The sequence below is a fragment of the Mustelus asterias genome, chromosome 25, assembly GCF_964213995.1.
Source record: "Mustelus asterias chromosome 25, sMusAst1.hap1.1, whole genome shotgun sequence".
NCBI lineage: Eukaryota > Metazoa > Chordata > Chondrichthyes > Carcharhiniformes > Triakidae > Mustelus > Mustelus asterias.
The window spans coordinates 18,428,697-18,448,676 of NC_135825.1; the positions used below are offsets into that span (position 1 = coordinate 18,428,697).

At 42.6% G+C, this 19,980-nt stretch overlaps 1 protein-coding gene across 1 annotated transcript; it reads right to left on the bottom strand.

Moving 5' to 3' along the window:
• Positions 1-320: 320 nt before the first annotated feature.
• Positions 321-17,685, bottom strand: LOC144479246 (acidic mammalian chitinase-like). The gene is made up of 11 exons (XM_078197915.1): positions 17,661-17,685; positions 13,530-13,559; positions 13,241-13,442; positions 12,934-12,990; positions 12,363-12,513; positions 11,040-11,164; positions 6,934-7,060; positions 6,633-6,815; positions 5,110-5,226; positions 2,693-2,831; positions 321-550 (listed from the first exon to the last, which is right to left on the bottom strand). The coding sequence occupies exons 1-11, from the start codon at positions 17,683-17,685 to the stop codon at positions 321-323; spliced, it is 1,386 nt and encodes a 461-aa protein (XP_078054041.1).
• Between the last annotated feature and the right edge of the window lie 2,295 nt (positions 17,686-19,980).

The window sequence follows — 19,980 nt, forward strand, 5'->3', positions numbered from 1 at the left end:
GGGCACAGATTTAAAGTGATTTGCAAAAGAAAGGAAATGTGATGCTAGAAAAAGCTTTTTTCACACAGCGACAAGTTGGGTCTGTATGTTGCACTGCCCAGAAGCTTGGGGGAGGCAGGTTCCATTCAGGCATTCAAGAGGGCATGAGATGATTATTTGAATAGAAGCAATGTGCAAAGGTACAGGGAAAAGGGAAGGGAATGGCATTGTCATGATACTCATTTGGAGAGCCAGTGTTAACAAGGTGGGATAAATGATCTCTTTCTACATGGTAACAATTCTGTGATTCTGAGTAAGCAAGCTTACCTTCTGCTTTCTCATTACGCCCAGTTGCAACAGTTACAGGAAGGATCAAAGACCAATCCAGTGACGCAATTCTTCAGATAGGTCACACCATCATCACATTCATAAAATTTGATCTTGCTCTTTGGATCAGCATAGGTACCATTAGCTTTCCCAGCACAGAACCCACTTCCGCCACTGCCGCCTCCACCAGGGGACCGTGTAGGAGGAGCAAATGGTGCCAATGTTGTCTTAGATGGAACACAACCTAGCAGAAAATAAAATTCACTATTTCATTGCTTGCTTCAAAATTAGTAGCAGACAAGATAAACATTGCAAAGTAAGTAGCCGTTGCTTCATTAAATCAGCCTTTTGGCTAAGATCAAGCATCAGATTAAGCTCCAGATCAGGTGAAATACCTTTTCTTGTCAGCTTGGACCTTGTATGTCTCTCTTTTGGGGACCATGGATTGGATTCAATTTAAATTTGGTTTTTGGAGCAACCAAGGTCACGGATTGAGAGCTTGCCCTGTCATTCTGCACATTGCCTTTGAAATTTTAAGAATGGAGTAAAAAAAATGCTCTTAAATTCTAAGGTAGAGGTTCCATTCATTATGGTATCAGGAATGAATTCTTTCGATATTCAGTTAAATAAATACTACTGAGCAAATCTTGTAACAGAGCCAATTCTGTCTGGAGTTTATTTGTAAGAGAGCAAATTTTGAAGTGTGATCTAATTATAGTTTTATTTTTGGTCAAGTTGTACAAAATGTTGTTGAACTCTAATAAAAAGCAACTTAATAAATTTGTATCACAATATGTTATCTTATAAATCACACATCTTCAATTTATTTAACTATCAATGCATACTGAATGCAACAACCAATACAGATTCTTGACTTAGCCTGTTACTATTTTCATGAAGATGTGTTGTTTAAAATGTTAAGTTAAGATGTCATCAGCTGGACATTTTTGAACAGGACATCTTTCCTCAGCAGAGGACACTGGCTTACAGCAGGTGCTATGTTTCATTTGCAAAGGACACTTTTTTTTCATATGGAGACCAGGAGATCTCAGTGTGAGGTCCCATGATCCAGCTCTTGAGTAATAAGATACTAGGTTTTAATAGTCAAAGAGAGGCTGTGCCAGGGGAAACCTTTGGCGAAAACTCTTTCATCAAAAGCTGAGCGGTTTGTGATTTGGAAAAACCCAGCAGAAGACCTTATTGCTGCAAACCAGGAGTGCTGAAGGGATAATTCTGAATCAAAACCAAAATCCCCAGGGAAAAAGCATGAGGAACCAGCAGCTACTGTGGATCAGAACCCTTGAGCCACAAATAAATTTCCAGACACTATGGATGGGATTTTCCATCCATCCCCACCCAAAGACCGGAAAATCCCGTCCAAGGTCAACAGACCTTTGCATGGTCCATGTCCTGCCATCTATGATTCCTGTGGCAGGTGGGACGGGAAAATTCCATACCATGTTTATTTTTCTGCCTGAGTCATCCTTATCACTTGGTCAAGCTTTTAATATCTGATATTCTACACAGACTTACTTCTAATTTGCATGCTGGTTGGGTGGGTGGATTGGATTTTGTGTGTTGTAGTTGGTTGGACTGGCTGTGAAATGATTGATGAGACATTGATTTGGCCAAAACCAAGACTAGCTTATTAGATTTAGGTGAACGATATGCAGATGTACAAATCTAGATATGAAGGTAGAAACATTGTCACTCGTCGAATATTAGGCATGTGTGTCTTGCATCATCATTATGGCCAGTGCGTTAAACTTTACCACCCTGCAGTATTTGAAAACGACATTGACAAATGCAACCTGGTAGCTGCTGAAAGCTAATGTCCTTTGATTTGCGAAAATGTCCTTTTCAAAGAAGGTTAATACTGCAATATGTGTGTTGTTTCTGCATTAGTGAGTATTTGGCCATATTTGTTCATTTTAAACCTTTGGTTAGCAAGTCTTACATCTTTACCTGCGTAGGTTTTAGCAATTAAACTCACTCTTTACTTGTTAACTTAAGGAAACTGGTTGGCTTATTTCTTGCACTTAGCAATACACAGTTCAATTACCTCTCTTTCAAATTCCAGCTCTTGAATATGAGTTATTACTAATTTAGTACCGGAACAAAGTGAGTAACCGGTTCACCCCTGCATCCTGGGTCATAACAACATGGTCCGATATTCCACTGCACGTCACATCCGGTTTTAGGAATATCATTCTTGTGGAGGCTGAGCAATATTCAAGTAGTCACATTTCTGTGGTTCTCACAATGTTGAAATTAAAATATATTCAAATACTCCAAATAATTGCTCAGTTATAATAGTTATTAGTTACTGACCATGTTGACTTTGTGGCAGAAACAAATAATCAGATCCAAGAATCGTGATATTTACCAGTAGAAATTCCAAGCCCAGTGTGCAGTGCACCAATGAGAGGATAAGGCCCTTCGCCGCAGAAAGCACCAGAGAAATCATCCATAGCAATAGTCCACACCATGGCTCCTCCAAAGTTGTTCTTCACCACAAAATCGGCCTAAAAGTAAAGCAAAGTAAAGTAATTAAAAAGTGAAGTAAAGTAAAAATAGAGTAAAGGAAAGTAAAAGTAAAGTAAAGTAAAAAGTAAAGTAAAGTTTATTTATTAGTCACAAGTAGTCTTACATTAACACTGCAATGAAGTTAATGTGAAAATCCCCTAGTCGCCACACTCCGGTGCCTGTTCGGGTACACTGAGGGAGAATTTGGCATGGCCAATGCACCTAACCTGCACATCTGTGGACTATGGGAGGAAAGCGGAGCACCCGGAGGAAACGCACGCAGACAGGGGGAGAATGTGCAAACTCCACACAGACGGTGACCCAAGCCGGGAATTGAACCCAGGTCCCTGACGCTGTGAGGCAACAGTGCTAACCACTGTGCCACCATGCTGTCCCATTACAAAGGACCTTGGTCACAATTTTAATTCACAAATCCTCGTTTACAAATAACTGTTCGCCAAATATAACTAATGCTCCCTCAGGTTCAGTGTTGGGACCCGTGCTTTAACTCATACATCTCAATGATGTTAACTTTTTTGTACAGGGCACAATCCCGGTCTCAAAAGGCCATAGGCAGGTTGGTGAAATGGGCAGACAGGTGACAGATGAGGTTCAATGCAAAGTATTGGAGGGAATGAACGAACTGATTCATCTGAGACCGTATAGAACTTCACAAAAATGGCTTTATTCAACATGCATGAGGGAGAGTAGGACTCAGAGCTTGCTTCCAAGCTACTCTGCTAATCGTTGGTTCTTACACATTCTTATACCCTTTTTTATGTTACAAAGCATTACGTTTATATTAGGTCATCATATTGTTACTTTGAATTGGTTACAGTTCTGTTTTGATCACATTATGTGAATCCATTGACATGTGTGCTTTAACTTTAATTGTTTTCTGGACATATGCTAACTAACATTTTACAATATCAAACTGTTTTGTTTGTCAAACCGATTTCGATGGTGTGTTAATTGTCCCCATATCCTTTAATACTTTATTAGTTTTCCAGAGGCACAATGGATCCTCTAGACATTGTGGAGCCTTGATAAGTGATATCAATTCTCTTATTGTTGCTGTAACCTCGGAAAGATCTCACCTGGGGTGTGACTGTTTAGTGCTGTCAGGGATGTAGTGATTTGTAATTTGACATGTGTCTGCCTGCAGTGAGTATAGATACTACAGTCAGGTTGTCTGTTTAACCCTTTACATTCATTCCTCACCTGCTGCAGCCCACACTCCATGCGTTTGCCCTACTACACAGAGAAATGTGAAATAATTCACTCTAATTGGAAAAACATGGAGCAAAGGGACACTGGTGTATATGTGCTCAGATCATTGAATGTGGGAGGACAGGTTGAGAGAATGGTCATTAACACATACAGTATCCTGGGCTTTATTAATAGGTGCGTAGAATACAAGAACAGGAAGGTTATGTTGAACTTGCATAAATCACTAGTTTTAGCTGGAGTGTTGTGCCTGGGCATCTTACTTTCAAAAGGACCTGAATGTTTTAGAGAACGCGGAAACGATTAATAAGAATGGTTCCAGGAAAGAGGAACTTCAGATCTGAAGACAGACTGGGGAAGTTGGGATGATTTTTCTTCGGGAAACGAATGCCATGAGCATTCAGGGTTCAAAGTCATGCTGGATCTGGGTAGAATAAATAGGGGGAACCTTCCACTCATGAAATGATCAAACATTAGAGATCCTAGATTTAAAGTAATTTGTATCAGAAGCAGAATTGAATTTGGGAAAATCTTTTCCAAGCAGCAAGTGGTTAGGCTCTGGAATGCACTACCAGCTTATCTACAAAGAGGTGAGTTGACAGAAGTGCGAATTTCTCCCAGCACTCCTGTGTAAGAGGCTGCATCAAAAGTTAAAATGGTAGTTCAAACACACCAAAGCCCATCTTATCCATAATGCACAGTCCAACAATTGTGTGTGTATATAATGGTCTAAGGTTACTGTTCGTCAATTGATCTACCATATACCAACAAGATTCTAATGCTGATTGCAATAAACAAGCTGGCCGTTCTTGCCAGTGGGGTTCTCTGGTCCCACTGGTGGCGCACCCCCTACCACGGGTTTCCCGGCAGCACCGGGTGGCTTCAATGGGATTTCCCATTGACAGCGGCAGAAACAGAGAATCGTGCCGCCAGTAAATGATGCACCGCCTCCCGCCGCCAAGAAAAACACTGAGGGGCGACCAAAGAATCTCACCAACTGTATATGACAATAAATATTGCGTCAAATAAACATCAGTTTATCAAAGTTACCTTGGCTGCAACGCTTCTCACGTTATCATATCCAATCCATTCATTGCTATTATAGGCATATGGAACCATCTGTGGAGCATCCCATGCTGCATTGCCAGTTTTCAAAAATAAGCAGATCTGTGAGAAGAGTGAGGCATTAGCTTTCAAATCATCAGTGGTTTGCAATGCTTTCAGTGTACACTGACAATCTTTCTCACTTCATATAGCTTTCATCTTTTAATCAGATAACATTTTCTGTCAATTGCATTCCTCAAACTGGGGGGCATTGTTCTTTATTGCTGCTGAACAAAAATATGTTTTTATTCAGTAATAGCAAATTGGGGAGTAATATTATCCTTTATTAAAAGATAACTGTGGTGAACCATAGATGGTTATCACTATGGGTACTTGTACATATGTTACTCTTGTTACTGTTGGGGTTAGGGTTGGGGTGTTCCACCTGTTAGCATTGTTCTGTGGTACACTCCATTTGGCTCCGCCTTCTTACAGGAGTATAAAGGTCACTGCTACTTCCTAGTGGCCCTTAGTCTGGGATAGTATTGTTAAGCAGTATGCTCTATTCTTGTTGTGAATAAAAGCCTTTATTCCCGGGTACGTCCTAGCCTCCCGAGTGAATGAATCGCGCAACAATAACCATTGATTCCTCACACTGCATCTTTTCAATCTGAGTCACTGAAGGAGCCAAAGAAGTGGCTGGACTTCATTCAATCACGTTATAAAGAGATTGATTTAAAGAATAGCATCGACACCAGCTTCCTTACTTTCCAACAATGTAGAAATCAGTCATATGTTGTCACACGAACTGCTAAGGAATGGCTGTATTATATGTACCCAATAAAATGGAAATTCCTTTAGGGAGGGAGGTTGAGGATGTGAAAGGTTACATCCTCCACTTTCTCCTTGGAGTATTTTCCGAGACTGACAACAATGGCCAGTGTAAGACAGTCAAACACCTTCCAATGATGGAGGGTGTGGCATTGTCTCTGTTCATCAGAATATGATGACATGTTTCAGCTCCTGTGCTGTTGGTACCTAAGCTGAGTGAAGCCATGTTTTGTGAGGCCGGCAGTGTCAGCAGGACCTTCATACATGGGATAGATGATCAACTGGGGGTGTCTTTGATAAGGATGTCAGAATGCACTGCCTGATTTCACACTGGGCCATCCTGGATACTTCCATCACTTAAAGTGCACAAGGGTTTTACCATTTTACCTAAAACTGTCAAGAGTTCCTTTCATTTGTGAAAGTCTTTATTGAGGCCATTTCTATACACAGGCACTCAAATCAGCATGAGCTTTGCTCACAACTGGAGGAACATGACATCTTTGCCCTGGTTGACAACGATGATGAAATAAAAATACATTCTAACATGTTACTTAATCTGCCTGAGGACGTTCATATGATTGAGGTAATCTCTCACAGCGAAGCTTGGTTTTGGTGGGGTGTCGGTCTCAGCACTTGGTTAATTTGTATTTGCAAATACAACATTTTATAGAATAAAGAATCTGCACCGGTATCAATACCTCATAATAGGACAAGGTTCCAGTTGCTCTGGTGTACTTGCCAGCTGGCCCAGGACCTCCAGATGGGGCTCCAACACCATGTTGGGATGTGCTTAGTCTGAAAGTATGGCCATATGTACCAACTCCAATGTTCAGTTTCTCTGGGGGAGCTCCCTGACTTTTCCAGTAATTCATTGTAAATGCCTACAGGGGGAAAAAACATGAAAGTATTGGCTAGAAAGGCTTTGCTAGCCATCTGGCAGAAAAAAGTTACACACTGGAAATAATAAATATCATAGTTTCTATTTTTGTGAACACTTACCACATTAAAATGAATGTTGACGTAGCGATTGTCATTTGGAAGAGGATAAAGGGGGCTATTTTCTCCAGTGTGGCTTCTCCCAGATCCAAAGTAATCATATGTCATCACATTGAAAAAGTCCAAGTATCTGCATGAGGAGAGATCGGAGTTACACTGATATCTTTTTCACTAAAATAAATGGGAATTTTCAGGCTCATTAAAACAAATGAATTCTAACAATTACAAAATAAAAAGGGCATTGCATTTATCTAGGACTGTTCATGGTTCAGGATGTCCCAAAGCAGTTCACAGACACTGAATTACTTCCAACATCCAGTCACTGAGATAAACAGTCAATGGGAGTAATTTGGTTCTTTTGCCTGTGGTAGAAAAGGCAAGGTCACCACAATTCCAGATAACCATAGGCTGCTCTCCCCTTTGAGGGGGAGAGCTGACAGGTGGTGCTTTAATCTGAGGATCACCACACCTCAGGCGAAGGGCAAGGTTGAGAAGAAAGGGCCTTCATGAATAATCTCAGCCGGTTCGGGAATTGAACTGAAGCTGTTGATTCACTCTGCATCAAGAACCAGCCATCCAGCCAACTCCCCTGGGCACTGGGAGAATAATGCCATGGAGCCTTTTCCATCTGGTTAAGAGATCAGACAGGACTTCAGTTTAATATCATGTCTGAAATACGACAGAGCAGCACTCCCTGAGCATGGCATTGGAGTGCCAGCTGAGACACTTCAATTCAGTAATGGCTTGAGTGCACAATGGTTTGACTCAGAGCCAGGGTGCTACTACTGAGCCAGCATGAAGACCTTTATGCATTTCTATTGTGCATTCAGACTTTTTATAAAATGCAGCACCCTGTTTAAGCTGAAAAATTGGAGACAAATGAAATGTTTTGAGCACTGATATTTGGGATGGGGGGTTCCCACTGCCACTTTGCCTAGGGATCGGTTGGGGAATGAGGGAGGCCAGCGGTCATGGCGGGCTGGGGGGTGGGGGAGGGCAGCCGGTGGGGGCAGTCAGCCTGATGGGGGATTGGAACTGCGGGAGAGGGGTCATCGGGACTGCGGGGGGTTAACTCGGGGAATTAAATATTGATGTCTTGAGGAGTGTACACATTACAGAGAAGGAGGCGCTGGAAGTCTTAAAGCGCATCAAGGTAGACAAATCTGCGGGACCTGATGAGGTATATCCCAGGACGTTGTGGGAGGCTAGGGAGGAAATTGCGGGTCCTCTAGCCGAGATATTTGAATCATTGATAGTCACGGGTGAGGCGCCTGAAGATTGGAGAGTGGCAAATGTTGTGCCTTTGTTTAAAAAGGGCTGCAGGGAAAAGCCTGGGAACTACAGGCCAGTGAGCCTCACATCTGTGGTGGGTAAATTATTGGAAAGTATTTTGAGAGGCAGGATCTACAGGCATTTAGAGATGCAAGGACTGATTAGGGACAGTCAGCATGGCTTTGAGAGTGGAAAATCGTGTCTCACAAATTTGATTGAGTTTTTTGAAGGGGTAACCAAGAAGGTAGATGAGGGCAGTGCAGTTGATGTTGTCTACATGGACTCTAGCAAGGCCTTTGACAAGGTACTGCATGGTAGGTTGTTGCATAAAGTTAAATCTCACGGGATCCAGGGTGAGGTATCTAAATGGATACAAAATTGGCTTCTTGACAGAAGCTAGAGGGTGGTTGTAGAGGGTTGTTTTTCAAACTGGAGGCCTTTGACCAGCGGTCAGTGCTGGGCCCACTGTTATTTGTCATTTATATTAATGATTTGGTTGAGAATATAGGGGGCACAGTTAGTAAGTTTGCAGATGACACCAAGATTGGTGGCATGGTGGACAGTGAGGAAGGTTATCTCCAATTGCAGCGGAATCTTGATCAATTGGGCCAATGGGCTGATGAATAGCAGATGGAGTTTAATTTAGACAAATGTGAGGTAATGCATTTTGGTAGATTGAACCAGGGCAGGACTTACTCAGTTAATGGTAGGGCATTGGGGAGAGTTACAGAACAATGAGATCTCGGGGTACATGTTCATAGCTCCTTGAAAGTGGAGTCACAGGTGGACAGAGTGGTGAAGAAGGCATTTGGCATGCTTGGTTTCATCGGTCAGAACATTGAATACAGGAGTTGAGACATCTTGTTGAAGTTGTACAAGACATTGGTAAGGCCACACTTGGAATACTGTGTGCAATTCTGGTCACCCTATTATAGAAAGTATATTATTAAACTAGAAAGAGTGCAGAAAAGATTTACTGGGATGCAACCGGGACTTGATGGATTGAGTTATAAGGAGAGGCTGAATACACTGGGACTTTTTTCTCTGGAGCGTAGGAGGCTGAGGGATGACCTTATAGAGGTCTATAAAATAATGAGGGAATAGGCGAGGTTGATAGTCAATATCTTTTCCCAAAGGTAGGGGAGTCTAAAACTAGAGGGCATAGGTTTAAGGTGAGAGGGGAGAGATACAAAAGTGTCCAGAGGGGCAATGTTTTTCGCACAGAGGGTGGTGAGTGTCTGGAACAAGCTGCCAGAGGTAGTAGTAGAGGCGGGTACAATTTTATCTTTTAAAAAGCATTTAGATAGTTACATGGATACGATGGGTACAGAGGGATAGGGGGCCAAATGCGGGCAATTGGGATTAGCTTAGGGGTTTTAAAAAAAAAGGGCGGCATGGACAAGTTGGGCCGAAGGGCCTGTTTCCATGCTGTAAACCTCTATGATTCTATGACTCTATAACTGTTGGGGGAGAAATGGGGGTGTGGGGATGAGGAGATTGGAAAAATCGGGGAGGGCCGAAGGGGGGGAAAGACTTATAAAGTTCTAACAGGGCGAGACAGAGTAGATTCAGGAAGAATATTCCCGATGGTGAGGGAGTCCAGAACTAGGGGTCATAGTTTGAGGATAAGGGGTAAACCTTTTAGGACTGAGTTGAGGAGAAATTTCTTCACCCAGAGGGTGGTGAATGTATGGAATTCACTATGATAGAATATAACTGAGGCCAAAACATTGTCTGATTACAAGAAGAAATTAGATATAGCACTTGGGCTAAAGGGATCAAGGGATATGGGGGAAGGGGGGATCAGGATATTGAATTGGATGATCAGCCATGATCAAAATGAATGGCGCAGCAGGCTCGAAGAGCCAATTGGCCCACTTCTGCTTCTAGTTTCTATATGTTTCTATGGGTTGGGGCTGGGCCCAGGAATGGTCAGGGGTCCAACGATCAGGCCATGGGGGTGTTGGGGGGGGCGGAGGGCCGAGTTGGCCAACAAAGAGGGAGGCTGTCAGTGTGGGGCCACTGCGCATGCGCTGATCTCGGCACTGACAGATCAGCGCCTGTGCAGTGGCCTGCTCGGCGCACTGATTTCAGTCTCTCCAGCGGGAATAGGCACTGCCCCCTGAGATTGAATGATATCCATGCTGCTGGCCTTTGCCATCAGCATGTGGGAGATTCTTGACTGACCTCCCACTGGAAAAAACTCCAGTTACTCCAGTTGAATTTGACACTTGGAAATTTTTTGGGTTAATTCCAGCCAATATCTTTGGGATTCTCTGAAGCTGTTAAAAGTTTGTATTGTACTGCTCACTTGCTTTCATGTTTTGCTTTCTCAGCATTACCCAGGTTGTGAATACAGCTTAACCGGGTCATTCCCAGTCAATAAGAGAAACTATTCAGCCCAAAGCCATGCAAGCAACAAAGCCCAGAATTGAGTACATGAATTCAACCTCACTTTAAAGAACAAATAACAAAGAACAGTACAGCACAGGAACAGCTCTTCGGCTCTCCAAGCCTGCGCCGATCACGTCTACCTATCTAAACAAAGCGCTAATATCCCTCTAATCCCCATTTGTTCATATGCCTATAAAGATAAGTCTTAAATGTCACGAATGTATCTGCCTCGACCACCTCACTTGGCAGTGCATTCAAGGCCCCCACCACCCTCTGTGTAAAGTTTTTCCCCCGCACATGTCCACTGAACCATTCCCCCCTTATTTTGAACTTGTGCCCCCTTGTAATTGTCATTTCTGCCCTGGGAAAAAGCTTCCAACTGTTCGCCCTATCTCTCTTCACCTCCCCTGTACTCTGTCTGTGTGATTAACATGGATACTTACTTTCCAAGTTCAGGAACCTCATAGCTCATTTCAGTGATGCCCATCCCAGCAGACACCGCAGCTGAGATCAGCAGTCTGGATTTTCCAGAGCTTTTCGCCTCAGCTTCGAAAGCTGCCAACATTTCCTAGAAGTTGAAATGAACAAAGTTTCTCTTAGCAACAGAATCACAACAAATGATTTGACTTGATTTGGTTTGATGTATTATTGTCACATGTATAGGGATACAGCGGAAAGTATTGTTTCTTGCGCGCTATACAGACAAAGCATGACACTCATAGAGTACACTGGAACGATGAAGGTTGAGGGGTGACCTGATAGAGGTTTACAAGATTATGAGTGGCATGGACAGAGTGGATAGTCAAATGCTCTTTCCGAGGGTAGAAAAGGCAAGTACTAGGGGGCAAAGGTTTAAGGTTCGTGGGGGAAAGTTTAGAGATGTGCAAGGCAAGTTTTTTAAACAGAGGATGGTGAATGTCCGGAATGCTCTGCCCGGGGATGTGGTGGGAGAAGGAATGATAGTGGCATTTAAGGGGCGACTAGACGAATACACAAATAGGATGGGAATGAAAGATACGGACTCCGTAAGTGCATGCGGTTTTAGTTTAGGTAAGCATGATGATTGGCGCAGGTTTGGAGGGCCAAAGGCCCTGTTCCTGCGCTGTACTATTCCTTGTTCTTTCTACATAGGGGAGAAGGAGCGGAGAGGGTGCAGAATGTAGTGTTACAGTCATAGCTAGAGTGTAGAGAAAGATCAACTTAATATAAGGTAGGTCCATTCAAAAGTCTGATGGCAGCAAAGAAGAAGCTGTTCTTGAGTCAGTTGGTACGTGATCTCAAATGTGGGGTTTTAAACACAGACTGAAGAATTATCCAGCTTCAAAGGAAGAAAGGATAAGTGGCTTACAATAATTTACCAAATCATGTTCAGAGGTAGGGCGAGGTTTAAATGAAACCCAGATCAATAGTTGTTATTGCACAGCCGCCAGGACTGTGTTGAATAAGTATGCCATTAAATTACTTTGCGTTGTAAATTCATATGTTTCATATTTAAATATTCCATTTTCATCTTTCGCAAATTCTGAGAATTTTTTTTTTAAACCTTTCTTCCTAATTGTGTATTAATAGAGGGTAAGTTGCAGATTAGCCATGATCTCATTGAATGGCAAAACAGACTGGAAGAGCTCAGTGACTTGTCCCTGTTCCTATGTTCTGTGTTCTCGGTGAGGATCTGGGAGGAAATTTAAATTTACAAACTGGGATTGAAAGGTGCTTTATTTTAGCTGATAGACTGAGTGCATCCTGTGAAATATGTTTTCTCCTACCTGTGCCAACAAGGTGAAGCGATGTTTGTTTTGTGTCTCAGGATATTCCCAGTCAATATCCAAACCATCAAATCCGTAACGGCGGAGGAAGGTAATCACAGACTGGATGAAAGTTTGGCGGTTTTCTTGGGTGGAAACCATGGTGGTGAACCTGGAGCAGAGAGCAGAGTATAAAGTTAAACAAGGTCAGAACTGGAGTATTTTGCTTTCCAAACTTTACAATTTCAAAATATACAAGGAAAGCTGTGGTATGGTGTTGCATTGTTGCTGCTCTCGATAGTCAGTTGAAAAAGTCTTCATTGGGTGTATTAACTTAAATTAAGTCTTTGCAAAAATGATGCATTAGTTCTTGTCAAATACCATCTTCTAAATAATGTTTGAATTATGTTTTACCAACAGCTGAACATTGTCACAGTATTCGCATTAACAGGTAATCTATATATTTATCTAAAACCATAATGTAAACTTTTCCAAAAATACTTTGTTGATCTTAGTGTATTTTATATTATGAGAAATAGGAAATAAAGAAACACATTTCACCCAATACTATAATAAAATATTTTCATCTTACTTCTGAGTTCCAAAGTTCCAGCCTCCAATGGACAAGAGTGTTTTAAGGTTTTTATTTCTGTTGAAAAAATGAACAAATTGTTCTTTTAGAATAAGTAACATAAGCAAATGTATTTATTAACACAACAGGAACTGCTAAAAATCATTATTGTTCCTCTCTTTTTACTGCTTTCTTCTTTTGGTGCTAAATTTTAATTGCACAAAGAAAACTCAATGCAGAATACACATTGTTGAACAGAATATGGAAAGGACTTCACACCACATTTAGCATTGCAGGTACTTTCTCAATATTTATAGAATAATCATACTTGTTTTTAAGACTGTTGAATGAGTGGTAGAGAATCAGATCATTTGCATCAAGGATGGAGATTTTATTTTCCTTCATCCCAGCGAAAGCGTAGATCAGATGTGTGCACAAGCAGGGATCCACATCCTCGACCTTGAATTTCCCCGCTCCTGGTCTGTACTGTGCCCAGCTTGTAAAGTAACAAACCAGTCTGAAGGCAGAGCCTGAGAGTGAGGAGAAAGGATAATCAGCACTGAGCCTCTACTCATTGCAGAAACATTCAAAATAGTTTGGAAAGCACAAAGACTCACCCAGTTCCAGGCACGCCAACAAGACCACTGCTGTAATAAAGAATATAGGAGAAGTGTTAAAATGTGATCAAAATATGCTGAAAGGTTTAAGGGTTCACCACAATGTTATTATAGAGTGAATAGGAACCATTAAGAATCAATCCTTGGTCAAACTCCTTTCCTCATCTATTGGCTGCCCTTTGGTGAGATCGACAGACATGGGGGTCAGGATCTACACGTACATTGATAACACCTGGCTCTACATTGATAACACCTTCCCCTCCTCTGCCTCTGTACTTCAGATTAACCAGTTTGAGACAAAGCATCTTTTTTCCAGCTAAGCATTGTAACATTGAATTCACTATACACAACACCCATTCCCAACTTAACCACCAACTCCTTCCTGTTTCCTGTCTCAGACTGAACCATATTGTTCACCAATTCAGGGTTGTTCAGTGCCCAGTTGAGCTTCCGTTCGCTTATTCTGCCAATTGCCAAGTCAGCTTATTTCCACCACAGTAACATGGTCCAACTTCTCTCCTATCACAGCCCACCTTGAGACAAAAGCCTCATCAACACCTCTGACATCTTCCAGTTCAGTAAGATAGAAAGTAGACTGATCCATCCCAGAATTGGGCCTTGGGCGTTAACTAGGTCTTTGGGATTTGCTGTCAGTATCAGTCCTACCTCCACAGTTCATTCACCCTACTGGGAAGCGTATCTTGGACAATGTGGGTGCAAATCACCAAGTCTGTGATCTTGGCAACACTGGCTCTGAGGAATTGCAGTGATTTTCTACATTAATGGCATTATATAAATGTGAGTTATTCCTGTTTTAGTTTATATCTTGAGGTTGATAGGATGCAGTCATTTACCAACATGGGACACTTGATCTTCTGACTAAAGTTGGACCTTTATAGAGAGGTACAGAATAAAACCGCAAGACTTTGCATTTATTGCATGTGGCTCAATAACCTGACTGTACACTAATTAAAATAATAGAAACATAGATAAACTACAGCACAAAACAGGCCCTTCGGCCCACAAGTTGTGCCGAACATATCCCTATCTTTTAGGCCTACCTATAACCCTCCATCCTATTAAGTCCCATGTACTCATCCAGGAGTCTCTTAAAAGACCCTATTGAGTTTGCCTCCACCACCACTGACGGCAGCCGATTCCACTCGCCCACCACCCTCTGTGTGAAAAACTTCCCCCTAACATTTCCCCTGTACCTACCCCACTGCACCTTAAACCTGTGTCCTCTCGTAGCAGCCATTTCCACCCTGGGAAAAAGCCTCTGAGAGTCCACCCGATCTATGCCTCTCAACATCTTATACACCTCTATTCGGTCTCCACTCATCCTACGTCTCTCCAAGGAGAAACGACCGAGCTCCCTCAGCCTATCCTCATAAGGCATGCCACTCAATCCAGGCAACATCCTTGTAAATCTCCTCTGCACCCTTTCAATCTTTTCCACATCCTTCCTGTAATGAGGCGACCAGAACTGAGCACAGTACTCCAAGTGGGGTCTGACGAGGGTCTTATATAGCTGCATCATTATCCCCGGACTCCTAAACTCAATCCCTCGATTGATAAAGGCCAGCACACCATATGCCTTCTTAACCACCTCCTCCACCTGCGGGGTCGATTTTAGAGTCCTATGGACCCGGACCCCAAGGTCCTTCTGATCCTCTACAGTACTAAGAGTCTTTCTCTTTAGATTGTACTCCTTCATCCCATTTGACCTGCCAAAATGGACCACTACGCATTTATCTGGGTTGAAGTCCATTGCCACTTCTCCGCCCAGTCTTGCATCCTATCCATGTCCCTCTGTAACTTCTGACATCCCTCCAGACTATCCACAACCCCACCAACCTTCGTGGCGTCAGCAAACTTACCAACCCATCCCTCCACTTCCTCATCCAGGTCATTTATAAAAATGACAAACAGCAAGGGTCCCAGAACAGATCCCTGGGGCACTCCACCGGTGACCGACCTCCATTTAGAAAAAGACCCATCTATACCCGCTCTCTGCCTCCTTTGGGTGGGCATAATGCGTCAATCTGATCGACCATCTCAATGCTTTTGAATTGTATAGTTGAATGACCTTATTTAATCGCAGCAAATTTCATTAAAATGGGCACGGTAGCACAGTGGTTAGCACTGCTGCCTCACAGCTCCAGAGACCTGGGTTCAATTCCGGCCTTGGGTCATTGTCTGTGTGGAGTTTGCATATTCTTCCCCGTGCCTGTGTGGATTTCCTCCAGGAGCTCCAGTTTCCTCCCAAAGGTGTGCGGGTTAGGTTGATTGGCCATGCTAAATTGTCCCTTAGTGTCCCAAGATGCGTAGGTTAGGGGGATTAGCAGGGTAAATACGTGGGGTTACTGGGATAGGGACTGGGTGGGATTCTCGGTTGGAGAGTCGATACAGATTCAATGGGCTGAATGCCAATTTCTGAACTGTATGAATTCTGTGATTCTACCCTTTGAATCATTATTTTTACCTCAGATACTATTTTTTTCAGCTGCAGTTAGACTCAACTCTATTTATTTTCATCAACTTCACCACTAGTCAAAAATGGAAAGAGGTGAACCTGAGAATTAACATGGGGCCATGTACTTTGTCTCATTTGTACATAGATGTTATTTTGCCTCACAACACAAACGTTCAGATTCATGTTACTGTCAAAGAGCATTTAGTGGAGGAATAGCAGGTAGAGAATTCAATAGGTTATTTACAATAATGTTGAGTTTGATCAAAACATGCACTGACAACAGGTCACCCAACAAAAAGGCATCTTCAGTTAATGTTAAGAATCAATTCGTTTACAATGAGAGTTGAATTTGAGAAAGGAGTCTTCACTTCCTTCTAATCATCTTATCGATCTTAAGGCTGAAATTACGGATAAAACCTTACAATATTAAGGTGAGGTGAGGAATGATAGAATAACTTCACTCTCTACCTCTCAGTTGATCATAGTATATGTTTTTAAACAATTTATATAGGTTTTCTTGTATGTTTTATTGGAAATAGTATTTAATATGCTTTACAAACATGTAACGTCTGTATTGTACAAAACAAAGAACAAAGAACAAAAGAACAAAGAACAATACATCACAAGATCTAGCCCTTCGGCCCATCAAGCATGCAGCTTCTATCCCTCTGTTTGCCTCAGCCTTAGAAACACTCTAACTCACACATGCATTTCACATACACACAAACATACAAACGCGCATGCACGCACACACACATATGCAAGCACATACACACACCAGACAATTATAAATGATTTATGTTTTCTGAGTCAGTAGCTGCAGTGTTGCTATTTAAGGTTGGTCAAATGTTAGGCAGGGCCAAAGCTTCTGTTGGAGAGAGAGAGAGAGACCATGCCAACTGAGGATCTTTCTGATCTCACTATGACTGGTCTGGGAAGAAGCAGTTAGCCAGCTCACCACATGATCTCCATTGTACAAAGTGATTGATTTAAGGACTTGGTCCACATCCAGCTGAATATAAAGATTATGCCTGAATCTGTTGTGAATGGTTCTGGAGATGGGACATCTGTCATAGAATCCCAACAGTGCAGAAGGAGGCAATTCGGCCCATTGGGTTTGCACCAACTCTCTGACAGACCATCTTACCCAGGCCCTATCCCCGTAACCTCGCATATTTACCCTGCTAATCTCCCTTACCTGCACATCTTGGGACACCAGGGTGCAATTTAGCATGGCCAACCGAACCCACACATCTATGGGAGGAAACCGGAGCACCCGGAGGAAATCCACCCAGACATGGGGAGAACGTGCAAACTCCACAGAGTCACCAAATGTTGGAATTGTGCCCAGGTCTATGGAACTGTTAGGCGGCATTGCTAACCACTGTGTCACCATGCTACCCTATGTCTCTGGTGGGCTATTTGTAGTCAGCCCAGCTTCTTGCTACTGGCTTTGTAATTTGTAAGGTACAGCTATCTGACTGTTCAGCCAATTTAGGAATTGCCATTTCTGTCACTTTTAAAATGCTGATCGTCAGTCTTTTTGAACATATCTGGTTTGTTCAGCCCACTCACTAAATGGAGTTTTTTATATAAAGCATGGTTTCATGTTCATGGACAATATCAAAGGTAATGAAATGGTAAAACAGACTGACCTGTTCCAAGTAGAAACTTCCCCATCTTGCAGCTAGTGTGTTGTGGGCATCGATTCTCTCTTTTATTCACTGAGTTTATCATTAGTGGTAAATAGTTGCATAAATCATTAACCTTATCACTGGTGAAGGATCAGTCACAATGGAAAAATAATAGTTCTTATCTTATCTTCATGATGTTATTTTCACCTTCTCATGAGCGACAATTATCGCCTCTGCAAAGTCATCTAGATTATCGACCTTCATTGTAACCCCAAATTTACTCTTGTACTGGAAAGACGCTCGGAATTTGGTGGAGAGCATTGAGTGGCTCATGTTCTTTTAACATGGAATTGGAAAGAGAGGCATAGCCCGATGCTTCAGGTCCAGGTAGGTAAGGATGTTCCTGTCGGTTTGCGTCATGTTGGGCTGTGAGAGTTCAGCACAGGGTGAGTGAACAGCTGGGCAATTGAAAATTTGATCCTGCATGTAAAGCAGAACTATAATTCATATAAGTTATGTTATGAAATGGCAGACAGTAATTGCTGGGCTAACCTACCCCAAAGGGAAACTTGGTAATTTATCACAAAGATTTCAATTTGTATTTCACTGCAAGAAGATACATATGCTAAAGTCAGCGATCACATATTCCAATAACACTTCTGGAGATTTTGACTAGGAAATTAAAACATTTATTAAAAAGAGAAAAGAAAACTTAAACACACAAGATTACATTTGCACAGTAAAAATTAATCTTACAGAACATCTCCCCTATAGATTCTTACTTGATTAAACTCATAAATAAATGCAATTTTAGGCAACGATCGTTATAGAAACTTCAAAAATATGCCAATAATGTTACCACAAGGTACAAATCACTGTTGCTAATGGGGAGGTCTTTCACAGGGCCCACTCTCTCTGTCACTCAACTGTGGAAATCAAAGGCTTTAAGCAAAATCCTTCTGCATTGAACAAAGAGACACTTCTCTTCTAGGTGGCTCAAGACTGCTTCACATTGCTCTTTTCACAAGTGTGTCCCAGCACAGCACACAGCAGGATTTTACATGCCATTCCCCTCAACACAGCTCCAAACCCTGATAAGGTAAATGTGCAAAGAAAATTGTGGATGAATAAAATAAAGAATACTGAATAAGCTCAATGGATCCTATTGTCAGCTGAATGCTAAGGTGCAGAAAGATTTGGGTGTTCTCGTGCATGAGTCACAAAAGGTTAGAATGTAGGTGCAGCACGGAGCAGGCTAAGGGTAAGGGAGTGTGTTTATGCATTTGATTTATTTATTTATTTTTCAGTTAAATTTGTGTTAAAAATCGGAGGGTTTTTTTTTCCAAAACAGGAAGTAGGCCCAGGAGAAACCTGGGAAGGTTTTTGGAGGGTTTAAAAGCAGGCCGCACTTTTTAGCGGGCAGTGTCGCGAGTGGGCAGCGGAGTGAGCAGGGAGTAGAGTGTGAGCTGTAAGGGCTTTGGCTCACAGGGCTTCGGGGAAAGGGCGAAGCGGGGTATGTTTTTTTTTCTTTTCCATTCCTATAAATGAAAAGGGTAGCTATGAGTGATAGGCCAGTTTGTTGCTTTCGGTGTGGGATGTTGGAGTTCCCGGAATCACCTAGCCGCCCGGAGTTTCACATTTACGCCAGGTGCATGGAACTGCAGCTCCTGAGGGACCGCGTCAGGGAACTGGAGCAGCGGCTTGATGACCTTAGTCTAGTCAGGGAGAACGAGAGACAAATAGACATGAGTTATAGGCATGTAGTTACACCGGGGCCTCAGGGGGAAGACACATGGGTCACAGTTAGGAGGAGTAAAGGTCATAAGGGTAACGTACCAGAGAGTATTCCAGTGGCTGTCTCTCATAATAGGAAGGGCTCGGCAACAGGTGTGAGAAGGGAGGGGAGTGAGCAATTAGTGATGGGGTCACCTGTGGTTGTCCCCCTCCAAAACAAGTATATTGTTTTGGATAGTGTGGAGGAGGATGACTCTCCAGGGGTAAGCCACAGTGACCAGGTCACTGGCACACAGTCAGGCTCTGTGGCCCGGAAAGGAAAGAGAGGGATTAGGAGAGCAATAGTGGTGGGGGACGCGCCAGTTCGAGGCACGGACAGGCGATTCTGTGGGTGCGAACAGGACTCCAGGATGGTAGTCTGCCTACCTGGTGCTGGGGTACTGGATATCTCTGAGCGGATAGGAGGCATATTAAAAGGGGAGGATAAAGAAATTGATGTCCTTGTACACATTGGTGCAAATGACGTAGATAGGAAGAGCAGGGGGATCCTACGAGAGCAATTCAGGGAGTTGGGAAATAGGCTAAAAAGTAGGGCCTCCAGGGTGGC

Excerpts from the sequence above, each read along its gene's own strand:
- LOC144479246 (XM_078197915.1), bottom strand. The coding sequence starts at position 17,685 with ATGGGGAAGTTTCTACTTGGAACAG. Across the intron at positions 13,560-17,660 it reads GAAGTTTCTACTTGGAACAG|CAGTGGTCTTGTTGGCGTGC; the intron begins GTCAGTCTGTTT and ends TCTTTATTACAG. Across the intron at positions 7,061-11,039 it reads GAGGTTCCTGAACTTGGAAA|ATACTTGGACTTTTTCAATG; the intron begins GTAAGTATCCAT and ends CTCCTCATGCAG.